At 43.7% G+C, this 26,241-nt stretch overlaps 1 protein-coding gene across 5 annotated transcripts in view; it reads left to right on the top strand.

Moving 5' to 3' along the window:
* The window catches only part of DCDC2C (doublecortin domain containing 2C), a 132,995-nt gene that overhangs the window by 73,685 nt on the left and 33,069 nt on the right, over positions 1 to 26,241 (top strand). For all 5 annotated transcript variants that reach the window (XM_051833277.2, XM_051833276.2, XM_070069760.1 and 2 more), the window contains exons 9-10: positions 2,427 to 2,495; positions 8,952 to 8,993. In XM_051833277.2, the coding sequence (XP_051689237.2) occupies positions 2,427 to 2,495; positions 8,952 to 8,993 (111 nt within the window). The remainder of the gene's footprint in view (positions 1 to 2,426; positions 2,496 to 8,951; positions 8,994 to 26,241) is intronic.

Genomic DNA, 26,241 nt, shown 5'->3' with positions numbered 1-26,241 from the left:
TGTAAGGAGAGTCTAGGGGAATGAGGGAGGCAGATGAGGTGGCAGCAGGGAGCGTGGGACAATGGAGGAGTTGTTAAAATGAAGGCCTGAAGGCCAGTGAGTGGACAACAGAAAAACCAAAGCCACAGGGGCATGGGCTGAGACAGTGGATGCAAGACTTCTGGGGCACAGGGCAGGGATGCTCAGGCAGAGGAGGAAGAAGCACATGCTGGTGAGTACAATGCCCAGAGCCAGACTAGGAGGCTTGGGGTCCATCCCAGCTTGGCTCACTGCTGCCTGGACAGGCCCCATCCCTGCTCCTGCAGTGGGAGATTCTACTCAGCAAGCCCTAAAATTACAGACTGTGTCACCATCCACCTGGTAACTCAATGTAGGTTTCCAGTGGCTGGTTTTTGAGAAGAGAACTTATATTGTGCAAAGGGTAGTGTTCACATCTGAGTCTCATTTTCATTCCTCTTTAATCAATTGGATCCCAGCTCTGCTCCTATGACTGTCAGGAACCAACTCCTACAACCAGGGAGCTTCCTGCTTCTGGCTTTCATTTTGAAGACTCAAGTCATTAAACCCCAGTGTTAAGGAAATACTTTTAAACAAAGATCTGTGCAAAGATTGGCATCCATATATGAAAACATCACTGTTGAAATTCTGATTTCAGGACATTTTTTACAAAGCACTGTGTTCTTCCAGGGATACGATTATAGTTAATTTTGAAATCCTTTGAAAAGGTGGATAGATGCCTACAATTGCAAGTCCTTTTTAGCCCATGTCTCCAGTCATTTGGTCCTTTTCCGGGAGGTTGTGGGTGGGGAATGGTCTAGCATTTACTCTGTGCCTAGCTAGCTCTATTTTAGAAGAGAAGGGCTAAACCATGTCATTCTCCAGGTGATACGCACACTATACATACCTGGTCTCAGGAAATGCATGAAAACAAGGATTGACAAACCACCAAGGATTGGGTGGTCCATTGCTGAGTCTTGGGCCATATGTGCTACTGCATCAGATGCCTGGACTGGGTTGTTTATGATGAACAGAGACTTTTGGCCCAATAAGGGACATAAGGGAGCCCAATGCCCAGGTACCAGGTGCTGATGAGGGCTTCTTTTAGTGTCATTGAGTGGCAGAAGGCAAGAGGGAGGCAGGGTGGACCCACTCCTACCCCAACAACATAGGTCTGTGTGTGAGGGTGGAGTCTTTGTGGCCTCATCAGCTCTGAAAAGCCTCACCTTCTCAAGCTGTTAGAGTGACCAGTGCATTTCCACATGAGTTGTGGAGGGGACAGTCATTCAGAGGGTCTCAGAGAGTCAGTGCACAAGGAGAGCCTTTACTTAGATTCAGGGGTAGCAACCAGAGAAGCAGGCCACAACTGCATCTCCCAAGTGCCTCATGCATTTCACTCCAGAGAAAGTGCCCAGAGCAAGTCACCAACTAAAGAAAAGACAAAATAACTCAAACTAATTGGAGAAGGTCAGTCTAAATTTGTGTAATCTGTGAGTGGTTTACTTGGAAAAAGCATAATAAGCTTGGGTCCTTTCAGGTGCGTGGAGTAGCTCAGACTGAGCTAACCAAGGTCGCTGGGAGTATTTGCTTTAATGAATAAATTAAAAAATACAGTGAACTTCTGTGAGTGCCTCCAGCAATAAGGAACGTTTGCCCTCTATGCAATAGAAGGCCTTGGGGGCCTCTGTGTGATGAAAGATTCCAGGGCCAGCGAGCTTGGGGTCTCAGGGATGTCATGGGGCATCCTGTTCTTTCCATCACCCTCCTCCCATCCTCAGCTTCTGGACGATTGATCCAGCCTGTGTCTTCACAAGTCCCAAGGTTCCAAGTGGCTCATTGAAACACATGAATGATGACGAGAATGGAAGGTCCATTTCCATCCCTTGTTTAAGTAGTAGGAAGTCATACCGAGAGACCCTTCAGAAGTGGGCTGTGTCCTCCTCATTGCCTAGGGATGACTGCCATTTCCTGCTGGTGTTGGCAAAGTGGTGCAGGGCGGCCACAAGGTGGGATGTCTGAGGAGCGAGATCCTCCAAGGCAGTGGAGACGTCTCCAGTACAGGGAGCGGATGCTGGTTAGGAGTCCCACGGGTGCACCAAGACTTAGGAAGGCACCTATTCCCTGCTGACCAGAGGTATTGAAGTGACTGTGCCATCTTTTTCACAAGAAAGACAGCATTTGTGTCCCTCCTTAAAGATTTGCCAGCAGCTCTCCCATGCAGGTGGCATGTCCAAGGTGAAGACTACAGAGCCCAAGGTGAAGACTACAGAGCAGATACGATGTTGCCTAGGTCAAAACCGCAGTGACTTCCCAGGCTGTCCATGGAAGCGTCTGGGATGTCACGCTTCTTCGTGCGCTCTCTGATGTGGCAAATGAGTTAGTACATGTTGATTATGGCTAAATGGAAACATGGTGTCTTCTGTCCTTAGGTTCCAGCTGAAATAGTAAAAGAAGATGAAGAGACACAGGTTACCACCCCTGATTTTGAAAGCAAGGCGGTGAGTTCATATCATTTTCTTTTTTATGGCTTAGGTCTAAGGTACCTCTTGTCACTGGACTGTGCTAAATGGAGCTCGCATTCGATGGGCAAAGGATCCACGACCCAAGTTAGTTCAGACCCAAGTAAGCGGCTTGCTCAGTGTGTTTGACAGCCAGGCTCTGTGCGCCAGAAAGTTGCCTGAGTCATTTTAGCATCTTCTTATTACCTCGCACTACACTTGCAGTCACAGACTTAGGAACTTTTTCTCCTACACGCATCAAGAGGTATTTTTAGTGGGCACATCAGCAGCTGCGTGGGTGGATCCTTTTGTAAATAGCTTTGTGTGAGGGACTGCCAGGCTCCTGCCCGCCTGCAGGTGGCAGCACCAGCTGGCAGGGGAGGCCAAGAGTGCCAGTCCTCTTGGCTTTTCTTTCCCTAGAGGGCACTTGGGGTGCAAGGTCCACGCAGGTGGCATGTTTCCTTGGGCCTCTGTGAGATGATGTCACTAATATCACATATAATATACGGGTTGGGCAAACATGAGTATAAAATTCACATGGCTTAGAAATGGATTTTGTGGAGTGTTGATCTCTGGATTTTTTTCAAAGGTAGTTTCTTGTTTTTAAACACTGGGGCTCAGGCAGGAGGTCATGCAACAGCTGGGATTTCCAGCCTGACCTGCTCAGCTGCCGTGGACTGCTGGCTACAGGTAACCCTGGATGGAGCAGCCTCGCCAGCCACCCTTGCTGCCCTGAGGTTTCCTGGTGGCCTCCTGGGGCCCTGCCCCCTTAAGGAAACGGGGAAATGGCTGCGGGGGCCAGCCTGGTCTCTACGTGGGAAAGCTGTGCGTCCTCAGGAAGTTTGCTCAGGTTTTTTTTTTTTTTTAAGATTTATTTATTTATTTGAAAGTCAGAGTTATACAGAGAGGCAGAGGCAGGGAGAGAGGGAGAGAGGTCTTCCATCCACTTGTTCACTCCCCAGATGGCCACACTGGCTAGAGTTTCGCCATTCTGAAGCCAGGAGCCAGGAGTTTCTTCTGGGTCTCCCAGATGGGTGCAGGGGCCCAAGCACTTGGGCCATCTTCTGCTGCTTTCCCAGGCCATAGCAGAGAGCTGGTTCGGAAGTGGAACAGCTGGGACTAGAACCTGTGCCCATATGGGATGGTAGTGCTTCAGGCCAGGGCGTTAACCTGCTGTGCTACAGCACCGCCCCCCCACCCCCCTTTTAAAGATTTTATTTTTTTATTTTATTTGAGAGGTAGAGTTACAGAGAGAGAGAGGGAGAGAGGTCTTCTTTCCATCGGTTCACTCTCCAAATGGACACAATGGCTGGTACTGTGCTGATTCAAAGCTAGAAGCCAGGCACTTCTTCCCAGTCTCCCATGTGAGTGCAGGGGCCCAAGGACCCGGGCAATCCTGTACTGCTCTCCCAGGCCACAGCAGAGAGCTGAATTGGAAGTGGAGCAACTGGGACTCGGACTGACACCCATATGGGATGCCGGTGCCGCAGGCGGAGGATTAACCTACTATGCCATGGCGTTGGCCCCATTTGTTCAGGTTTTTAAAAAGTGCCAGAGGAGCTGATGACGTGAAAGCATCACCAAGAACCCGTGTGAGAAGCTTTGCCTTTCCTTCCTTGCCTTTGTTCATGGGTTTGCCTTAGAGGCAGTTTGGGTGCAAGGCACTGCCCTCAGCATCTACAGGGGTTGTGGACAATTGCAGACGAGGGGCGAGTATGGCGACAGGGTGAGACTGTCCCAAGAGGTCACGGCCATGAAGCTCTTGGTCCCAGAGCCTCGGCAAAGAGGGCGGAGGGCTGCTGTGGTTTCCTTCAGAGCTCATGCAGACATTGTAGTGGAAATACAACAGGGGCATGTTGGTTACATTGACTATGCTGTTATCTGGGTGCCTTGTGCAGGTTGGTCATTGAATTTGTCACCTGTGCCTCAGGACACGCTGCCTTCACACTAATTGGTCACTTGGTACCAGCCAATAGCAGACTCAATTTCTTAGACGAGTCAAAATGTCTCTCCGAATGCTAGCAATGTTGCTGGGATAACAGCAAACCCAAGCACCCAGTCTTTAGATATCTGGGCTAAGAATTAAACTTTTGGGGACAGAGGGTGAAAGGCCTCAAGAAAACCTCCGTTCTCACCCAAGTGTTGAGTACACAGGTCTGGAGGGTTGGAGGGGGCATAGCCATGTGCCAGGCCTGGGCAGTCCTCCATCTTTTCATTTACTTTTTAAGGCAAATATCAATTAAGAAAAGATTTAGAAAGCTAGCACAAACAGTGTAACTGGTCAAGGTCACAGGAGGTGATGGGCGTTGGGTTTGAACCCAGGTTTGAAGGATTCTGAAGGCTGTCATCTCCCCAGTGAGCCAGGCTGTTGTGTTTAGCTTCCCAGGAGAGAGTCACTGTGTCAGCTCTCACACTTTGTTCCTGGTAGAGGCCATTGTGTGTACTCTGTCACCTGTGCGAGGGCTGTTGGAGATGTGGTAGCTCTCAGGTCCACCTGTCTCCATCTTTGCTGCCAGCAGGACCTGAACAAGATGTGGTTGGTGTGAATCCCCCCCTTCCCCCCAAGAATTGAAGGTCTCTGCCCAAATGTCTAGACTGTGTTTTGATTTTTAAAGATTTACTTATTGAAAGACAGAATTAGAGAGAGAGAGAGAGAGAGAGAGAGAGAGAGAGAGAGAAAATCTTCCATTTGCTGGTTCATTCCCCAAAGGTTACAATGGTCAAGGCTGGGATAAGCCAAAGCCAGGAGCCTAGAATTCCATCCAGGTCTACCATGTGGGTGGTAGGGGCGCAAGTATTTGGGCCATCTTTTGTTGCCTTTTCAGGTGCATTAGCAAGGAGCTGGATCAGAAGCAGAGCAGCCAGGGTGCAAACATGGAGTACCTGTGTCACAGGTGGCTCCTGTACCTTGATGCTGGCCCCATTCTTTGTTTTCAAGGGCTCAGAAAGAGCAAGCATTTTATAGCTAGTAATAGTAAGAATGAAAAAGGAGCAGTAGTATCCGATTAGCTCTTTCCGACTACTAGGCCCCGCGGATCTGCATCTGCTCTCAGTAACGAAAGTCTCATGTGGTCTTTTATCTGTACATCCATGTGGAAGTGAATCCTAGGACATACTTGATGTTTACTGTATTCACTATTTTAGGCATCTTACTGATGGCCTGACCTCTCCTAAAGCAGGTTGTGAATCCCTAAGGAGCTGAGTTATTGCACTTTATTATCCCATGTGTCCTTCCTAGCGCGTTATTCCCAGTTTGAGTTTAATAAATGTCTGTGGTTTTTCTTTGGGTTAGCAGTGACTCAGTTGTTTAAACTAAAATACATATTCCCAGAGTAAAATGCTAATTAACTCGCAAAGTTATAAGAAAATGTATATTATCATGAACATTTTTTTAAAAGTACATACCTGTGATATTTGTTCACAGAATTTTTGTTGTCATTTTTTTTTTTACCTCTTGTAGTAAAAAATACATGAGGGTATTTTAAAAAGTCCATAGAAACAGAATTAAAAATAAATTTGGTGCTGGTGCCGCGGCTCAATAGGCTAATCCTCCACCTTGCGGCGCCGGCACACCGGGTTCTAGTCCTGGTCGGGGCACCAGATTCTGTCCCGGTTGCCCCTCTTCCAGTCCAGCTCTCTGCTGTGGCCAGGGAGTGCAGTGGAGGATGGCCCAAGTGCTTGGGCCCTGCACCTACATGGGAGACCAGGAGAAGCACCTGGCTCCTGGCTTTGGATCAGCGTGGTGCGCTGGATGCAGCATGCTGGCCGCGGCGGCCATTGGAGGGTGAACCAACAGCAAAAGGAAGACCTTTCTCTCTGTGTCTCTCTCTCACTGTCCACTCTGCCTGCCAAATAAATAAATAAATAAATAAATTTGGTGCAAAAATTTTTGAAGCATGAGGGTCTTCAAAAAGTTCATGGAGAATACATATTATGAAAAAACTATGCATGGATTTCCAAATTTTTTGCACTAAAATAGGCATCTTTTAATTTCATTTTCCCTGAGCTTTCTGAAGTCCCCTTACATGCAGTGTAAACTTAGCAACCTTAGTCATTTCCAAATGCACAACCCAGAGGTGGCAGTGGTGACGCACGCAGTGTCAAGTAGCCATCACCCCTCCACCTCTAGAACAGAAGCTCTGGCCCCACCCCTGTTCCTCCAGCATGGGCTCTGCTGCCATTTCCAGGAGAAAGGAGCTGCTGACATGCAGATGCTGTGGTTGGGTTTGGCCCTGGCCATTTATTTCGTCATTGTGTACATCAATGACATGGAAGTGGGTGACGTCAAAATAAAAAGCTGAGCTGTTGTGTGACACTCCATCCTCAGGACACTTTAAATATGTAAATTGTAAAGTCATGGCAACTCTGGGAAAATTCAGCACTCTAATATTATTTTTCATCTTTGAATGGAATTTTATTACCATTAACTAATTTGAAAAGCTCTTCTGTGAGATAATAAAAATGAAATGTGTACTTTTCCTTTTACTTATTTTAAATTGTGCTCATGGCACCCACATTCCTGTACTCTGGGTGCTTGAGAACCAGCTGAATCCCAGTGGACCGAAATTTTCTCCAGGTCTTAGTGCTGATTTGTTAGGAACCTTTGTGAAGAGTGTTCTGTGCAAGCAGTGTTTTGTATTTATGCTGCCTGCTGAGTTTACGAAACAGCGAGTAAAGGTTTTGGGAAGAGTCAATCCTTTTCCAAAGGAGAATGGGAGGGGCGTGAACAGCAATGCTGAAATCGCATCTGAAGCTGTGTACTGGAGTTCCTGCCCCTGGGAGCATCCTGGGGTGCCTGTAGGTCAGCTTGGCAGGTGTTTCAGAGACACCTGTGCACAGCAGTGGTTGGGTCCTTCGTGACTCTGAGTTTTTTCTGATGGTTTTCAACCTTTAATGTTTTTAAATTTTTCCTACCTTTGAAAAGATCATCTAAAATTTCATGGATAATTTTGTGCATTCAATAAAGAGAAGGAGGAGGAGGGAAGTTGACTTTAATTTTTGAACAGCATGCTTTGTACCTGTCTGCCTTTTTTTTTGTGCTGTGTGTGCTGCCTGGCCTGCCCTCTGCCTTTTCTACTTATCTTTGTCTTTCTGCTTCCACTCGTGCCCGACTCCCTGCAAACACCAGGCTCCTCCTACTTGGAGTTCTCTAGAGCCTTCTCCAGGTGGAGCATCTCTTCCTCCACTGACCCCTACAGTATTCGTCTATACTTTCTGTGTCATCCAGATCACACCGTGGCTCCCACTGCAGTATGTGTGTCCGTGTACTTCCTTCTATAACAGTGTAAATTTATAGAAGGGAGAATCTGTACTTGCTTCATTTCACTATCATCTTTAGCCCTTTTCTCCTTCCTTGGCCACAAGAATAACTGATTCTGAATTTAATGGAGAACCTTGAAGATATTAGGTCACTCTTGTTACGGCTATGGGGGTAACACTGGACCTTGTAAAGACCTTCCTGCCCAGGAGACTGGGCATGGCAACCCCAGGGCTGGGAGAGCCCAGTGGGGAGGACTAACATGAACACACATATTCAGTGGGTCTCACAATGCTATATCTGAAGAATTGATCTTCCTCAAAGCCATACCCTTTCTCTGTATGAAAGTAAAACTTTTCTCTTTGGAAAAATATCATAAAGTCATACATAATTGAAATGAGGAAGAAAATATTTGCAATACAAATTAAAGGTTTCTTCATTTAGAAAGATTTAACTAATGGAAAGACCAATAAAAAGAAAGGCAAATGAAGCAAATAGGAAATTCGCATAAAGAATACAAATCTCCAAATGACGTGGAAATAGATCCATGTGATCCCTAGTGAAAGAAAAGCAAATAATAAATGATGGGTTTTTCCTAAGACCAAGTAGACAATGCCCAGTGCTTAATAAATCCAGATGAAGGGCTTATTTTATGGTGTCTTTCTAGAGAGGGTTTATTTCTTTCTTTATATGGAAGTATAGGTGCAAAGAAGCAGCAGTGCTTGTCTCAATTGGTGCAGCCCTTTTCTTTTTTAGAACAGTAATTTCAATAGCTAGGAATACTCCATAACTGTATTAATTGATAACAAGTAATAAGGACAAGTGCAATATTCTTCCATACAGATTGGCTCATTAATTTATGCTTCACACATAGAATAGAAAACAACTATGTACTAAAGAGTGGGGCTCCAAGACTTTATATTAAGTAGGAAAACAATGAAAGTGGAGCAGAGAATATGATGTGTTGTGTTTGTCCACAAGACAGGCACAGGAAGCAAGGCATCAGAATGGGAATGTGCTGTCTAAGGGCGAGGGCAGGTAAGTGGGAGGAACACAGGGAGGTGGCTCCGACTCTAGAAGGAGCTCCCTAGGACGTTCATGCAATTCACTGAGAACGTGAGGGAGAAGGGAGGTGGGGCTTACCTTGCAATACCCTCCCTGCAGGGAGCTGATTACTCTGTTTATGTCTTCAATAACAGGAAAAAGGAGATGAATGGCTCTCAGAAGACGGTGAAAGAAAGGTTTGTATGGATAACTAGTTTGTGTTTCCAGTTCTGCAGACAGACCTAACAGCATGATCAATGGATCCCCCACCTTGTCAGGTGTTTTTAGGAATATAACTTCTGTGCCTCTGTCACATGCCACAGCTCTGTTCCTAGACTTAGAAAAGAAACCCAGAGGGAAAGAAGCACCACTGAGGCGTTGCAGATAGGTGGATGGATTTGCTATTTGCTATAAACGCAGATCAAAAACAGGCACGCCGAAGCTGCTGAGGCAGCACACTCGGGGACTCCCGCAAGTCCCCTGTCCCAGCTCCTGGAGGCACTGCTGTAGGATTTCCGGGACGTTGTGACAGCTGCAGCTTCAGACTCCAGCCATAAGCTTGAGAGGGACGTGTCACACACTGAGGGCATAAGAGGAGGTCGCTCCCCTGCTGTGTCCCTACCTGGCAGCTGTAGGTCCTTCGTCTAGGATGAGCTACCTTTCCTACCACTCAGCAGTAGCTCTGTCCCAAGAAGGACAGAGTTCTCATGCGTGTTTGCTAAATGACTGAGTTCTGAGTATGTACATGTCATTTACTTAGACCCTGATTCTCAGACTCCTCATCACTCTGTTTGGAAAGGGTAGTGATCAAAGCCAGCACCTGGAGGCCCCGGGCACTGGGCTTCGTCTTGACACAGAGCCAAGTGCTCTAAGCTTTGGGAACATGTCTTACATCCCAGAGCCTGGGTCCTCTTTGCAAATTTTTGTTTTTGTTGGATTGTTTTTTTGTAATCAAGTCTATCTCCTGGATTAGAGAGAATATGCATAAAATATGTTTTTGTTTGTGTTGACTGGCTTGTAGAAGAACCCTAGCAGGGTTATGGGGCAGGGGCACACCATGTGTTCTATCTTGGTATAGGTTTTCACGTATGGATGTGCAGACAGTCACAGGAAGAGCCCAGAATTCCAGTGTTAGCGTTCCCATGAATTTGCTAAGTGAAGTAGCCTCTGTGTGTGTGATCAGTGCAATAAAAAATTATTTCACGTATCTATAGCAAACTTCTCAAGGATCTGTGAGAGGGTATACCTGTGAGAGGGTATACCATGTCTGTGTTTCACAGTGTTTGTATTATTTGTCCTTAAGGTCGATGATGAGAGTTTGTGTTTCTCAGCTTGAAAGGAGACACTGGGCTGTCCCCATTCTTAACTCCCTCTGAAAAGCCACCAGTTCTGATAGTCTATCCTCCCCCGTTGTTGACAGCCAGCTGCTCTACACTGTGCTGGAAAAAACGATGATCTGTTTTGATAATGCTGTTTCTGGAAACATACAAAATAGCTGGTTTCAGTGTCAAGTAATTCTTTGGAGACATTTATTACTTGTTTGGCTTATATGCTACTTGTTCTTTCAATTACAATGTTTTACCAGACCCATGGAAGTGAAGAGTGCAGATCTGAATCCATGCAGATTTCCTGTGAATTTGGTTTCTCTCCTCTGGGCCTCAGTTTCCTTATATGTGAAAATGGAATGATTCCCAATTTGTGAAGTTTCTACAAGATTAGGGACGTTCCCAACTGCCTCAGCTCCTGAGCTGGGAGTGAGTCACAGCTACTAATGTTATTGCTATCTCCAGTGAAATCCTGGTTCTCACAGAGGTTTGCATCATTGAAAGCGGGGATTTGATTTGAGTGCTATTTGCATTGTTTTGTAACATCAGGCAAACGTAGCTCTTTCCCCACAGTCAGCACTAATGATGTTTTAAAACTGAATTTTCTTCTGTGATATCTCTCATTAGTTTTGAAATGAAGACTCTTGTCAGTTCATCAACAACTTGTATTTATTATAGAATTATTAGAAAATACAGATAAGAAAAAAGTGAAATCACTGAATTCCTCTATTCACAAGAAACTTTTCATTTTTGTGTACATTCTTTAAGACTGCTTTCCACTTCTTTTATGTAGAATATTAACAAATATTATGAATCTGTATTGAGGGTACTCATAGCATTTTGTGTTTTTTTCTCAATATGCTTTACATTGATTTCCTTGATCTGAAATGGGTGTAAACATGTTTAGCAGAGCTTTCATTCACTCTGGAAACAGCGCTAGCCACATGTACATGGTGCTGAGCTCTGCCTGACAGATGCCCCTGCTGGCTGTCTGTCCCAGCCATTTGAGCTCACACCAGGACTGAAAGTGTGGCCTTATTTTTTTTATTGGAACAAATATTCACTTTGCTTTCTTGATGAGTGTGTTTTTGTGACTTGAGTTTAAAATTAAGAGAGACTAAGGAAGAAGTAAACTAAAGAGATGGAATCAGTTAACCAACGGTGGATCTACAAGTGTAAACCAAGATCTGCATCATGGATCTAGATGTAGAATTATTCTGCTTCCTTCCTGTGCTGGGCTGATGATGACTCTCACACGGAATACAGAGGTGCAGTTTGTCTTTTCCGGCCTTTATTTGTGAACACACCTGTCGTGTCTGATGGATAAGCATGGGTAGGTTGTCATAGTGACACGTTCTAGGGCCAAAGTGTACAAGAAGATGAGATTTTTTTTAAAGCCTTCAAAATCAAGTATAATTTTGATTGGTAAGTGCCCAACTAGTAAAAAAAAAAAAAAGAAGTACCTAGTACAAGATTTTTAACATTTATGCCAACATATGAGATAGTCTATTATGTCTTGGAAGTGCATTTTGTAAGTCAAATGACAGGTTAGGCATGATGGTATCAAGGCAAAGTGCTTCAGACACACGGTGGAGGCAACGTTTTCTTTTCTTTTCTTTCTTTTTTTTTTTTTAAAGAAAGATACACATTTTTAAAGATTTATTTCTTTATGTCAAAAGCAGAGTTAGAGAGGGAGAGGAGAGATAGAGATCTTCCATTTTGTTTTACTCCCCCATGGCCAAAATGTCTAGGGCTGTGCCAGGCTGAAGCCAGGATCCAGGAACTTCATCTGAATCTCCCATTAGGGTGCAGGGACCAAGGATTTGGGCCATCTTCTGCTGCTTTCCCAGGTGCATTAGCAGAGAGCTGGATTGGAAGTGGAGCAGTTGGAACTCAAACTGGCACATGTATAGGAGGCTGGCAGTGCAGACGGTTGCTTAACCCACTACACCACAGCATCAGACCCTGGAGGCAACAATTTCAAAACCTGCTTTAGTGCCACGTGTCCTCAGTGTCATGGGAAAATAGCAGGTTTCATCTTACTCTGAAGTTTTTATATTTTAGCCCATTGGAGAAACAGGAATTGAAAACTAACAAGTATCACATGACTAGAACTCATGCCCATGTTTGAATTACTCCTTGGAATACTTATAAAGTCTAAAGCAACTTACATAATTGAGTGCCTTTTGTTCTGCTGAAGCCTCGATGCCTGTAAATTGGCACATTGAGAATGGATTCAGTCTGAAAACTCACTCTGCAGTCTCAGATTTGGCATTGCGCCATGGAGGATCACTTGTCTGCAGGGTTTTCACCCTAAACCAGAGTTTACCGAAGACATCCCCTACTCAATAAGGCTTGAATCTTCCGAACCATGAGGGATAAGTTTATGCTTTAGTCTTCTCGTCCAAGAGTGCTCTGTTACAGTGCTGGACTGCTGAGGGGAATAATCCATGCCCAGGTACAAAGGCAGCGGACCCGTCATCTTTGGGCAGGTGTGTGCATTTCCACATGGGTGCTGTGAGTGCATTTCTGCCCGGATTCCATCTCCTTTGAACTGGGGGACTGGCTCCAAGCTTCCCTCAAAATGCCCGACAGTATGGTGCCAGGTCTCGTGTTTACTTCTCTTCTGGCCTGGCCTTTCACTCCCTTTCCAGTGCTGCATAACCTAATTCTGCTGCGAGTTTTCTCTCCCAAGAAACAATGACCCATTCTTGTCCTTTCTTCCAGCAGTTATGCATGCTGTCTTAATCATGTCACTTTCAGATACACTTGCATTTTCCAGGTATCCCAACGTTATTTTGTGTGTGTATTCATGTTTCCAATAATTCGTAAATGGATGGCTTAGTTTTTCCTGCTTAATGTTCAGTTCTTTATGTTCGGGGTGCATCTTTTCCTATTGTCTTACTGTGCCAGAGCACTACTTGCTCAGACAATTCTTACCCAACCAACCCAGGGCACTCTTGGGTTAGGATGTGGAGTAAGGGGTTGTACCCTCTCATAGCTTTTAGGCTTCAGTGTTTCATGTTGTTGGGAACTAGGAAATTTCAAAGCACAGGTTGACCTTGGGTGGGATGATAATGACAAGGAAATGGAAAATGAAACAGAACACCATGTGCAATTTTTGTTAAGTAGTTCTAGAGCAGAAGTTAACTGTCACTGATGAATGTCATGTGTTGTCTGGGCTTATTTTCTTTAAAATAGATGTTTCTGTTTTTAATTGTTTTGGCATTCTGAATCACTCTAGCATCACATTGTACTTAGAAATTCCTGATAGTTGAAATCTCTTTAGCCTCAGTCAGAGCTTTGGAACAGTTGAGGGTATCCCATGGGTGCTCTGTGGGTGCTGAGGAATGGTGAGTCTTGTGCTGATGTTTACCCAGAAAGCCCGAGCCGAGATCAGGTTAAACACAAAGTAAATATTTGATACTTGTGTGCTACTGGCTACTAAATGGGTGATAAACCAGTGCAATATTTTCAGATGATCAAAGTAGTGATTTATATCAATTAACATAAATAATATTTAAATGATTTAGCTTATTTAATAAATACTAAGCTTGGGACATTAGAGAATTTTCCATTGCCTATAGCTGCTAAGGAAAACACCACTTAAGCATCTTACCCAAGTAAAATGCGTACGCAAATCCATAGCAGTAATTTACTCTCATTGTGTGCTTTATCAGTCAATCAGTAGAGGGTTTTCATTTAATTAACATTGCCAGAAATGCCAATAAAACCAGGGTTTTTGTGATCTAGCATTGTCTCTGACTCAGGCTTTTTGTGACAAAATGAAAATGGCATTGATTCTTTAATTGATTTTTAAAATTCATTGCCTGCCCAGTGTCTTTACTATTTTTTTCCCCTCATTATCTTGATACCACTCTGTCACCATGCTAAGTATTTTATTGCTTCCCTAAGAGACAGGGTCAATATTGATCAACACTGGAGTCTCAGAAGCTAAGTGTAAGTCATCAATAATGCTAAGTGGGATCATGGTGAATTAAATATTAAGTAATGAAACTTTTTGAGAATTGCCTGATTCCAGAAAAACAGACTTGTATTTTTCTATATGTAGATTCATTTGGCGTCAAGTGAAAAGAGAATTTTCACGTTAACATCTCCCACACAATTGCAGACATGTTTTGTGTAACACCCTTCACTATAAAACACAGGGTACCACATTGATACATAGGCCAACTGATCCATCATTTGACATGGTAAGCTCCACGGAGACAGTCTTGTCTCTTGCATGGGAATTCCTGAAGGAGGATGTCCAGTGACTCCTCTCTAGCCTCTGAAAATCAGCCACTACAGCCAGTTCTTGCATCATGCTTTCCATCTTGGAGGTTCCCATGCTGCCTGCTTTCTGGGTTGAAGACTCAGATTCTCACCTTCTTTCCCAGTGCTCAGAGGGCCCAGATTTCCTTAGTCGCATCCACAGGTCCGACAGTCTTGGTGTCTCTCCAGTCCTGAGTTCATTTGCTGCAGCCTGGGTACTCTCCCACGACCTGGCCAATGCTTCCCTTCCACGACCAGGACAGTGACTCCATTCTGTGGTCAGGTCAGTGGCTCCATTCCCTAACAGGGCCAAAAATTCCATTTCAAGACCAGGCCAATGGCTCTCCCACTGTTCCTTTCAGAACTTCCTCCTGATTAAGCTAATACCTCTGGGTAGAACGTGGATCACAACTTTCTGTCACTGGGTTCTCTTGGTCCCTCAGATATGTTCCCCATTTATTTGCTGACGGTGACACTGTGAAAGGGAAAGAAGGTAAGGTCAGATGCACGGGTAGGCATCCTGTTCTTCAATGGCCCTTGTTTGGCCATTCAGGCATTAGTGCATTTTTTCACATTGTTCACAATGTTATCTTTTACTGAAAATTGATTTTAAGCATATGAACAAAATTTTTCCTTTGGGCCATATGCTAGGACATAGAGAAATAATAGCAATTTTTGTTGTGAGCAAATTCTTTTAAAGTATCTATTTATTTGAAAGAATGAGAGAGAGAGAGAGAGAGAGAGAGAGAGAGAGATGGAGAGAGATCTTTCATCCACTGATTCACTCCCCAGATGGCCACAACAGCCAGGCCTAGGCCAGGTTGAATCTAGGGGGCAGGAACTTCATCTGGGTCTCCCATATGGGTGCAGGGACCCTAGCACTTGGGCCATCCTCTGCTGCTTTTCCCAGATCATTAGCAGGGAACTGGATTGGAAGTGGAGCAACCAGGATGAGAACTAGCACCCACCCAAAAGGGATGCCTGCGTTCAGGCAGTGGGTTTACCTGCTACACAGCAACACTGGCACAGTGAGTAAATTCTTAATTAACAGTGCCAGCATGGGTACTTCTCATGGGGTAAGAGTCGATTAAAGTACCTCATAGAATTTTATGCCCAATCTGTAGTGCCAGATAGCAGGGATAGGGCATGAGGGAGAGAAGAAAACAGAGATGATCCTCCTTGGTTCAGCCTGACAGTGTTCTCTGAGCTGTGAATCAGCCCTTGGTGTATGGGGTATCATGATCCATTTCTGTTTGCAGTGAGTGGTCCTCTTATCATACTTGCTTGGCCTAGGGTTGACAGGTTTTTATTAAACTGTGACCAACTAACACAGAAACCATTGCAGTTATACAAGGAAAGGGCATTATTTGTACTTGCTTGGTTTTCCCCATGAGTTATGGAGATGCTATCTATAACTTTTAAAGCACATGAATTATTTTTAATTACAAGAATATATATGGCCAACTTACTACATTTCTGTAATGCACCAAACAACCTGGAGTTTAGGTTTATATAACTTAGATATGGTCATAAATATAATTTTTGGACACAGAAAGTGACATTTCAAATTTTCATTTCTGGGAAGGCTAAATGAGAAATCTTTATTGGCTTCCTACACCACATGCTGTGAAGGTACTTTTAGGTGAATTTATTACCTAGTTACCTTAAATTGACAGCCATATTTTGGTGAAAAAAATATCTTCTCCCATGAGTAGTTTAGAGGAAAGAAAATCAGAGATGTGACGAGGTAAAGGGCTTGCAGGTCCAGAGGCACTTAGAGTTGACAAATGAGGTTGTTCAGTAGCCTTTTTTCCCTCTTTGTTCCACATATCTTCTGTGAACCTGGCTGTTTTTCCCCAAGAGAGCGGCATGGTGAGAAACAGCAGAGGAGCTGTAACTCAGAACCGAGGTTTGTGGCTCAGGTTGCCCGGAGATTCTGTACACGAGGCCATGTAACATCCACTGAATCCCAGGCCTTTGTTCTTCCTTAGGGTTTGTCTATATGGATAATCAGAGGGTAAGGATCTGTGGCAGTGCAAGAAAGTCCTACAAATAAAGCCTATATTTTCAGCTTGTTAATTGAATGTGTAGAAGAAAACAGGATCTTACAAAAGTTGTAATATATCAAAAAGCAAATTTGCCCTTGATTTATACTCAAGAACACATTTCACAAACTGGTAAATATTGTAGGGACAGAATGCATCTGGATTTCAGACACTGCATGTGCATTTTGGGTTGGGTCCAGGGATGCTTCTGAATGCCCTTCGGTTCTCTCTTCTGTGTCTGCAGCCTGTGCAGCATCCTCTCAATGTGACGCTGTCACTCACTGCTGACCACATCAGTCACATGCTCTATGCATCTGTGGCTGATGGATAAGCCTGTGTTGCATGGGCTACTGGCTCTCTCCCCAGCAGCCCAGCAGGAGAGTACATAGGGCCCCTGGGGTCTTAGAATTCTGAGCCAGAAGCACCATGGAAATGATTCCTTTCTAATTCTTTATGCAACCAAAGAGAAAATGGAAACATCTTTCTGCTAACTCAGTGGTGTTATTTAGGTTCTCCTTATAATAAAGCTGTTTAAAATCAATTCCAATATCAGATGAGTACCTTCTGTATTGAGGACTTATTCAGGTGTCCAGAGCCGGCTCCTGGTTCAGGCATAGTAAGTGCAGGGAAATGCAGACCTGGTTGTCTGATTCGCCAGTTGCTCAGCTTGTCAAAGTCACAAATGCAGAAAGCTGGTGGGTGTGGGGTAGGGGCCGGACCATGGGGAAGGAGGATTAAGGCATACTTTTAAGGCAATGCTTCTGTTCCTGTGATTTACAAAAATATGCAATTAGAAAAAAGATCAGGCTTTAAAATAAAAATTAGAAACTGTAAGCAAGTAGGTGAAACTAGTGATTTTTTTCCTAAAAAAAGGGATAAAATACCAAGTCAGAAATTCTCCCTGCAAATGGTGAGCTTAGAAGTTATTTATTTCAGACCTGTATTTATTTCAGACCTTGGAAGTTTGAAGCATATATAGAAGGTGACAGTAGGTTCATGATCTCACTATTAAAATGAATGCACAAGCAAGTGGACTTTTGGTGCAGGGCTAAAGCAGTGTTTGGGATGCCCACATCCCATTCAGGAGTGCCTGCTTCAAATCCAGGCTCCTTTGATTCCATCCCAGCCAGAAAATTCTATTTGTGTCTCCCACATGGGCGGCAGGGCCACCACTTGGGCCATCACCTGCTGCTGTCTCACGCACATTATTAGTAGGAAGCCAGATTGGAAGTGGAGCAGCTGGGACTTTTTTTTCCACTTTTATTTAATAAATATAAATTTCCAAAGTACAGTTTATGGATTACAATGGCTTTTCCCCCCATAACCTCCCTCCCACCTGCAACCCTCCCATCTCCCGCTCCCTCTCCCATTCTATTCACATCAAGATTCTTTTTCAATAATCTTTATATACAGAAGATCAATTTAGTATAAACTAAGTAAAGATTTCAACAACTTGCACCCACACTGAAACACAAAGTGTAAAGTACCATTTCAGTACTAGTTATAGCATTAATTCACATTGAACAACACATTAAGGATAGAGATCCTACATGAGGAGTAAGTACACAGTGACTCCTGTTGTTGACTTAGCAAATTGACACTCTTGTTTATGGCGTCAGTAATCACCCTAGGCTCTTGTCATGAGTCACCAAGGCTATGGAAGCATTTTGGGTTCACGATTCTGATCTTATTTAAACGAGGTCATAGTCAAAGTGGAAGTTCTTTCCTCCCTTCAGAGAAAGGTACCTCCTTCTTTGATGGCCCTGTTCTTTCCACTGGGATCTCACTCACAGAGATCTTTCATTTAGGTTTTTTTTTTTTTTTTTTTTTTTTTTTTTTTTTTTTTTTTTGCCAGAGTGTCTTGGCTTTCCATGCCTAAAATACTCTCATGGGCTCTTCAGCCATATCTGAATGCCTTAAAGGCTAATTCCAAGGCCAGAGTGCTGTTTAGGGCATCTGCCATTCTATGAGTCTGCTGTGTATCCCACTTCCCATGTTGGATCATTCTCTCCTTAATTCTATCAGTTAGTATTCACAGACACTAGTCTTGTTTGTGTGATCCCTTTGACTCTTAGACCTATCATTATGATCAATTGTGAACTGAAATTGATCACCTGGACTAGTGAGATGGCATTGGTACATGCAATCTTGATGGGATTGAATTGGAATCCCCTGGCATGTTTCTAACTACCGTTTAGGGCAAGTCTGATTAAGCATGTCCCAAATTGTACATCTCCTCCCTCTCTTATTCCTGCTCTTATATTTAACAGGGATCACTTTTCAGTTAAATTTAACCACCTAAGAATAATTGTGTGTTAATTACAGAGTTCAACAATAGTATTAAGTAGGATGAAAAAAATACTAAAAAGGGATTAAGTATTAAGTTTTTCATCAACAGTCAAGACAAGGTCTGATCAAGTCACTGTTTCTCATAGTGTCCATTTCACTTCAACAGGTTTCCCCTTTGGTGCTCAGTTAGTTGTCGCCGATCAGGGAGAACATATGATATTTGTCCCTTTGGGACTGGCTTATTTCACTTAGCATGATGTTCTCCAGATTCCTCCATTTTCTTGCAAATGACAGGATTTCATTGTTTTTTACTGCTGTATACAATTCTATGGAGTACATATCCCATAATTTCTTTATCCAGTCTACTGTTGATGGGCATTTAGGTTGATTCCAGGTCTTAGTTATTGTGAATTGAGCTGCAATAAACATTAATGTGCAGACAGCTTTTTTGTTTGCCAGTTTAATTTCTTTTGGGTAAATTCCAAGGAGTGGGATGGCTGGGTTGCATGGTAGGGTTATATTCAGGTTTCTGAGGAACCTTCAGACTGACTTCCATAGTGGCTTTACCAGTTTGCATTCCCACCAACAGTGGGTTAGTGTCCCTTTTTCCCCACATCCTCGCCAGCATCTGTTGTTGGTAGATTTCTGAATGTGAGCCATTCTAACCGGGGTGAGGTGAAACCTCATTGTGGTTTTGATTTGCGTTTCCCTGATTGCTAGTGATCTTGAACATTTTTCATGTGTCTGTTGGCCATTTGGATTTCCTCTTTTGAAAAATGTCTTTTGAGATCCTTGGCCCATCTCTTAAGTGGGTTGTTTGTTTTGTTATTGTGGAGTTTCTTGATCTCTTTGTAGATTCTGGTTATCAACCCTTTATCTGTTGCATAGTTTGCAAATATATTTTCCCATTCTGTTGGTTGCCTCTTCACTTTCCTGACTGTTTCTTTTGCCATACAGAAACTTCTCAATTTGATGCACTCCCAAATGTTAATTTTGGCTTTGACTGCCTGTGCTTCCGGGGTCTTTTCCAAGAAGTCTTTGCCGGTACCTATATCTTGCAGGGTTTCTCCAATGTTCTCTAATAATTTGATGGTGTCGAGTTGTAGATTTCGATGTTTAATCCACGTTGAGTGGATTTTTGTGTAAGGTGTAAGGTAGGGGTCTTGCTTCATGATTCTGTGTGTGGAAATCCAATTTTCCCAGCACCATTTGTTGAATAAACTGTCCTTGCTCCAGGAATTGGTTTTGGATCCTTGATCAAATATAAGTTGGCTGTAGATGTTTGGATTGATTTCTGGTGTTTCAATTCTGTTCCATTGGTCTATCCATCTGTTTCTGTACCAGTACCATGCTGTTTTGATTACAACTGCCCTGTAGTATGTCCTGAAATCTGGTATTGTGATGCCTCTGGCTTTGTTTTTGTTTTACAGGATTGCGTTAGCTATTCGATTTCTCCTGTGTCTCCCTATGAATTTTATCAGCATTTTTTCCATATCTGAGAAGAAGGTCTTTGGTATTTTGATTGGTATTGCATTGAATCTATAAATTGCTTTTGGGAGAATGGACATTTTGATGATATTGATTCTTCCAATCCATGAGCATGGAAGGTTTTTCCACTTTTTGGTATCCTCTTCTATTTCTTTCTTTAAGGTTTTGTAATTTTGATCGTAGAGATCTTTGACATCCTTGGTTAAGTTTATTCCAAGGTATTTGATTGTTTTTGTAGCTATTGTGAACGGGATTGATCTTAGCAGTTCTTTCTCAGCCATGGCATTGTCTGTGTATACAAAGGCTGTTGATTTTTGTGCATTGATTTTATACCCTGCTACTTTTCCAAACTCTTCTATGAGTTCCAATAGTCTCTTAGTAGAGTTCTTTGGATTCCCTAAATAAAGAATCATATCATCTGCAAAGAGGGATAGTTTGAGTTCTTCCTTCCAAATTTGTATACCTTTAATTTCTTTTTCTTGCCTAATGTCTCTGGCAGCCAGGACTTAATCAGCACTCTGATATGGGATGCCACATTGCAAGTGGTTGCTTAAACTGCTGTGCCAGAACACCAGCCCTGCATCGTTTTTTTTTTTTTAAAATATGCTAGACAAATTCAGTGGTTCATTATATAAAATTTTGACACATGAAAATGTTTAGAATAATGGTTCTCAAGCCTTATTCTCAGGACTCCTTTGCTCTTGTGTGTGTTATTGCATACTTCAAAGTGCTTTTGTTTATGTGGGTTATACCTAGTTGTAGCTCCTACAATAAGAGTTAAAAAGATTTAAAGACATTTACTTATTGATTCATTTAAAATAGCTATAATCCATCAGTTATATATTACTGTCAATGACATAGGTCTTGTTAAAAGTTCTGTTTTCCAAACAAAGAAGCGAAAATCATCCAGGTGAGAGGCATCATTGTGCATTGTGGCAGATATCTTTGTCCAGACAGAAAAGAGACTTCTGGATTTTTATATCTGAATTTGTGTCAATTTGTTTGCTATTTTGATTGAAGAAGGTGAAAAAAAGTCAGCCTCACATAGCTATGTACTAGAAAAAGGAAGAATGTTTTTATAGCCCTTTTAGAGAATTTTGGGTGTTCCTTGGTATTACACCAAAACTTGGCAAGTGATTGTTTCTTAATGGCTGGTTGTGATTTGGAATTAGAAATACCATCATTTTTTGCAACACTAAATTCCATTGTTTTATCTACATTTGGTATGGGTTTTTACTCATGTATGATTTTGTATCATGACACATAGGTAATTTTGATAATATTGATGAAATGAATTATTCAAATGCTGACACATTTAATTATACAATATTTTAAAAAATCACAAGCATTGATATTTTCATCAATATATTTAGGAAAGACTCGTAGTATCATGAAGCGGTCCAACACATGGGCATGTTTGCAAATTCTAATTTCTTTGTAATGCTCCAATTTTATTATTGGATCAAAATATTGCCAGTTGTTCTCATTAAAGTTATAGACTCATTTCATTGAAGAAAATGTCTTCCAAATACCCGAGAGTGAACAACTGTGATCAGTTATTCATTCTTTCAAGTAAAATAGTGTTCTATGAATCAGGCAACTTGCTCAGCTTGTGCCGTGAACGATCACATGAGAGCTTTTCCTGGCGCCCTTCCGTGCTGTGGAGTGCTTGGTGAGTGGGTCTCAGAAGGTCATAGACTCAGGGTCCATCTTTAACCACACTGGTAATTTTCATTCCTCATCAAGGACATTTTAAGTGACACTGCTGTCTTCCAGAGCACTGTCACGTGGAGTCTGGCGGTGACTGGAGCAGTCTGCCGCCATGGCCTGATCAGTCCCTGGGCACCAGCAGGCTTCCCTGCCATCTCTGGCACCATCCGTGCCAGTGCTGCATGGAGAAAGGGACGAGCAGGTGCTAGTGCCATTGTGAACATACTGTTGACCTCGCTGTCCCTGTGGAAGGTTTTGTAGCCTCCCCAGGATCTGCACACTCCCTTTTGAGAAGCAAAGCTTTAGAATAAGATGATGGTGATGTAAAACAGTCACAGAACAAAGCTGGGCCTCATACAAAACCAGAATACAATTTAGCAGGAGTTCCATGGGTCTCTGGTCCTTCTTGGAGCAGTAAGTCAGGTGCAGAGGTGCTGCAGGTGAGGGGAAGAACAGGCCTGGTTGCTCTGGGCTGTGTGGTCTGTCCTGAGCCCTGGCAGTCTGGTTTCCACTGTGTGAAAAAGAGGACCCTGCAGGACTCCTGTTGGTGATAAATACGGTATTTCAGGAGCAAGCTGGGCACATAGGCAGAGCTCAGTAAACATTAGCTGCTGTAATTATTTGATAGAGTATAAAACTATTAGATGTTAGGACACATTGCTTGATGTTTTTGATTTAGAAATGGAGAAAAACATGTCTAGAATTGTAATACACTCAGAAAAATGCTGCTGTGTTTGTATGCTCAGGAGAGAAAGGAGCAAGACCCCTGGGGAAGGCAGCCTTCATGGGGCTGGGGGCAGTGGGGCCCCTGCAGGCTTCCTGGTGACTTGTCACTTGGCTTCTGCATGGGTGCTTCCAGACACTTGCGTTGTTCCTGCCGATCCCGAGCTGAATTCCTTTCCTCCCATGCCTTTGCATAGGCCCAGCTCTGCTTGTTGTTTCTTCTATTCTGATAATCGTCCTGGGGGCATCTGCCTCCTCCAGAGCTCCTGCTCACCAGCCCCTTGGAGGCCCAGGACGTTGAGCTCTCCCCTGTGCCTGTGGACTCTGGAGGGATGGCACAAGCTATAGGACATCAGCAGAGCCCTTCCTGTCTCGGGATCCCGGACGGTAAAATGGTTCTCTGGCTTCTTGACGGGCAGCTGTCTGAGATCCACTCACAGAAATTCTGTAGGAAAGACCATCCTTGCTTCTCCTTCTCCCCCAGATTTGTGGTTTGTCTTGTTCTTAGGCTCTAGCCGAGCCTAGGTTTCAGTCTGTGCATCTCAGGAGCTGCCTTTCCTAGCTTTCTGAAGAGGCTGCGGCAACCCCAGGTCATCTGGAAGTAACTGAAGCCCATGTCCAATGGCTTCTAGTTATTTTTCTGAACTCTGGAATGAAAATCAGATACTGTACCTTTAAATTCAAATGATGCAGGTCTGACCACTCAGCCTGAGAAAGACTTTCGGGATGACCTCTTCTTGGTATTCTAAGTGTGTTAGCCTTTCCGTCAGACAAGGTTTCACATAGGTGCACTGGTTCCACTTGTCCAGTGTCTTCTCATTATTCCTCCGCTACACGGCTCCACCGACATTCCACTGCCACTGCTCTCTCACCGCCACTCAACTTGAATGTCGAGTTCAGTGATCGCTTCCTTCATCTACTCCATCCTTGAAATCACTGGGATTTTCCTTTTTTCTGATGCTGCCTCTGCCCTCTGTTGTGAGCCTCATTGGTTCCATGGCATGATACCCCTCTGGTTGCCATCTAGCCTGTTGGCTCCTCTGCCTTAACCCCACTCCAAGCAGCGACCTCTCATTCTGTCTTCCCTCTCTCTATGATTTCTCTTTGGAGGTGAGTTTGCCCTAAGGCTCTGGAGATAATTTCAATCATCTTGACTTCCCTCTCTGGTCCCACTTCTTCTTCCAAATGCCACTCAGTCCCTCCTCTTTCATGAAACCTCTGGTGGCTTGCACTCCCTGAGAGCTTCCCTAGTGGCTGGTGTCCACACCTCATGGTTTGGAGGAGCCCTGCGTTTTGACTTGATGGTGATGCTTCATCTCCAGTAGAGCTCCTCTCAGGCACCCCCAGACACCCTTGTTCCTCTCTGTCGACAGCACCTCTGTCCTTCACATCACCCTGGCCTGGAAGAAGTGCGAGTCTTATCTTTAAGTCTTCCCTTGGCTGCACCTGTTTCTAAGCAGTCACTTGCCAGGTCTTCCCAGCGCCCCTGTGCCAGTCCCTCCTCCCCTCCTGCCACCTGGACGCTGGCTCCACTTGCACCATGTGCAGGCGAGTTCTCTACCTTTGCCCTTTTACTGTGTCACTGCTCTGTCCCTGCCTAAGTCTCACCTCTTCTGGGGAACCACCCTGACTACTCCCAATGTTGGAAGTTTCTTAGATCCTGCAGAACGTGGTCTGTGTTAACAGAACTGAGCATTAGTGATGACAGTCATGGTCTGCCTGTCAATTCACTCCTCAGTACGACTGTAAATCCCTGGTACAGAGATCGCCCCTTACACCTCTCTGCTATTGGCTGTCAGCCCTGCACAGGTGGTCAGAGCTCAACTGACAGCTGGTGATTGACTGACATTTGCCATGTCCAGGAAACAGACATCTAAAACAGGATCAAAATTTTCTTTCCAGTCTCCACAGTGGAAATTTCCCTCTGTTTTTGAGAAATAAGCTCTATTTTCCCTTTTTATCCCTTTGTGCTTAATACATTGAAGAGCCCTTTTTGAATTTGCTTCAGGCCTTGCCCATTATTTTGTTTCTGGCTTCTACTTTCTTGGTTTTTAATTCTTACAATTGCACTCTAAGGATGAGAGTAACCCAAGAAGGAAGACTCAGCAGGAGCACACGTGGCTTTAGGAACATTTCATGTCATGCTGCCACTGGATTTTTCTGAGGTCATAATTATGACATTAGCACCAGTATTTACTAGGATCCTATCCTCTCTCAACAAGTAATTTTAATCAAAAGTATGAGTTTTGATAGAAAAGATCTCATTTGTATTATCTTGTAGAAAAAGAGAAGATAATGGTTTGAATGCATAAAAGTGATTCATAAGTAAGAGTGGTTCATGGTTGTAACAGACGTGATAAATGGTGTTAATGTGATTTTAAGTTACATCTTTCTGGGTTGTCCTGATCACTGAGCAAGTCTTTCCAGTGAGAATTTTAATGTCGCCATGTCTATCCCCATCTGCCCTCTAAAGAATTGTGATGTAAATGGAGGAAAAATCTACCTGCTGTTGAAGTGTTAGTGATACTTTCTTCCAATGTCTATTTTGACAAGACTAGGTGGTTGTTTTCCTTGTAGAAATACAAACTCACGTAAGAATGGACATGAACACTGCCTGTAGAATTAGCTTCTATTTCCCCCTTATTGATTATGTGCATTATGGAAATCCATAAAACATCCTCAAACATCCTCACCTGAGTGAAATGCTGCCAACGCCTCATAATAAGCGGGCATGCTCAGGGCTGGGTACAAGTCACGCACACCTTGTATTCTGTCTGTCACTGAGCACAGGAGAGTGGGAGTTCTGGGCAGATCAACCCAGGAACAGCACGGGTAGGGTCTGAGCAGTCTTGGAAGAGCCCTGCAGAGGAGCCATTTGCTGGGCAGGTGCACTACGTTTCCCTCATGGTGGAGAAAGCATCAGAGCAGCAGGGAAGTCCGGGGTCTCTATCCTCCCCTCCCCGTGCTTTGCCATGGAATTGGGCTGGGCGTGTCTGGAGAATGTTTCCTCCATGCTGGATGCAGCTAGGTCAGGAGAGACTGCTTGTGTTCCTGCTGCCGGTGCCCCCAGACAAGTGGCAAGCAATGAATGTTGCGCTTCATGCCCGTGTTTCAGTCAGCAAGATTCATGACGTTTTTGCAGATAAATATTTAGCATGTCGTTCTAGAGGTGGTGGTGAAGATGACAAGGTACTTCCCTCATACTTTTGATGAGGCCGCCTTGGATGGTTTCCGTGAGAACAGTTTGGTGAGATGCAAATAGAGTAGAACTTTTTATTTTATTTTTTTAACTTTTATTTAGTAAATATAAATTTCCAAAATACAGTTTATGGATTACAATGGCTCCCCCACCCCAACTTCCCTCCCACTCGCACCCCTCCCATCTACCGCTCCCTCTCCCATTCCATTCACATCAAGATTCATTTTCAATTATCTTTATATATAGAAGATCGATTTAGTATAAATTAAGTAAAGATTTCATCCGTTTGCACCCACACAGAAACACAAAGTGTAAAATACCGTTTCAGTACTAGTTATAACATTACTTCACATTGGACAACACATTAAGGAGAGATCCTACATGAGGAGTA

The sequence above is a fragment of the Oryctolagus cuniculus genome, chromosome 2, assembly GCF_964237555.1.
Source record: "Oryctolagus cuniculus chromosome 2, mOryCun1.1, whole genome shotgun sequence".
Lineage (NCBI taxonomy): Eukaryota > Metazoa > Chordata > Mammalia > Lagomorpha > Leporidae > Oryctolagus > Oryctolagus cuniculus.
Note: the sequence above shows the minus strand (reverse complement) of the source record. Positions and strands in the feature narration are given on the sequence as shown.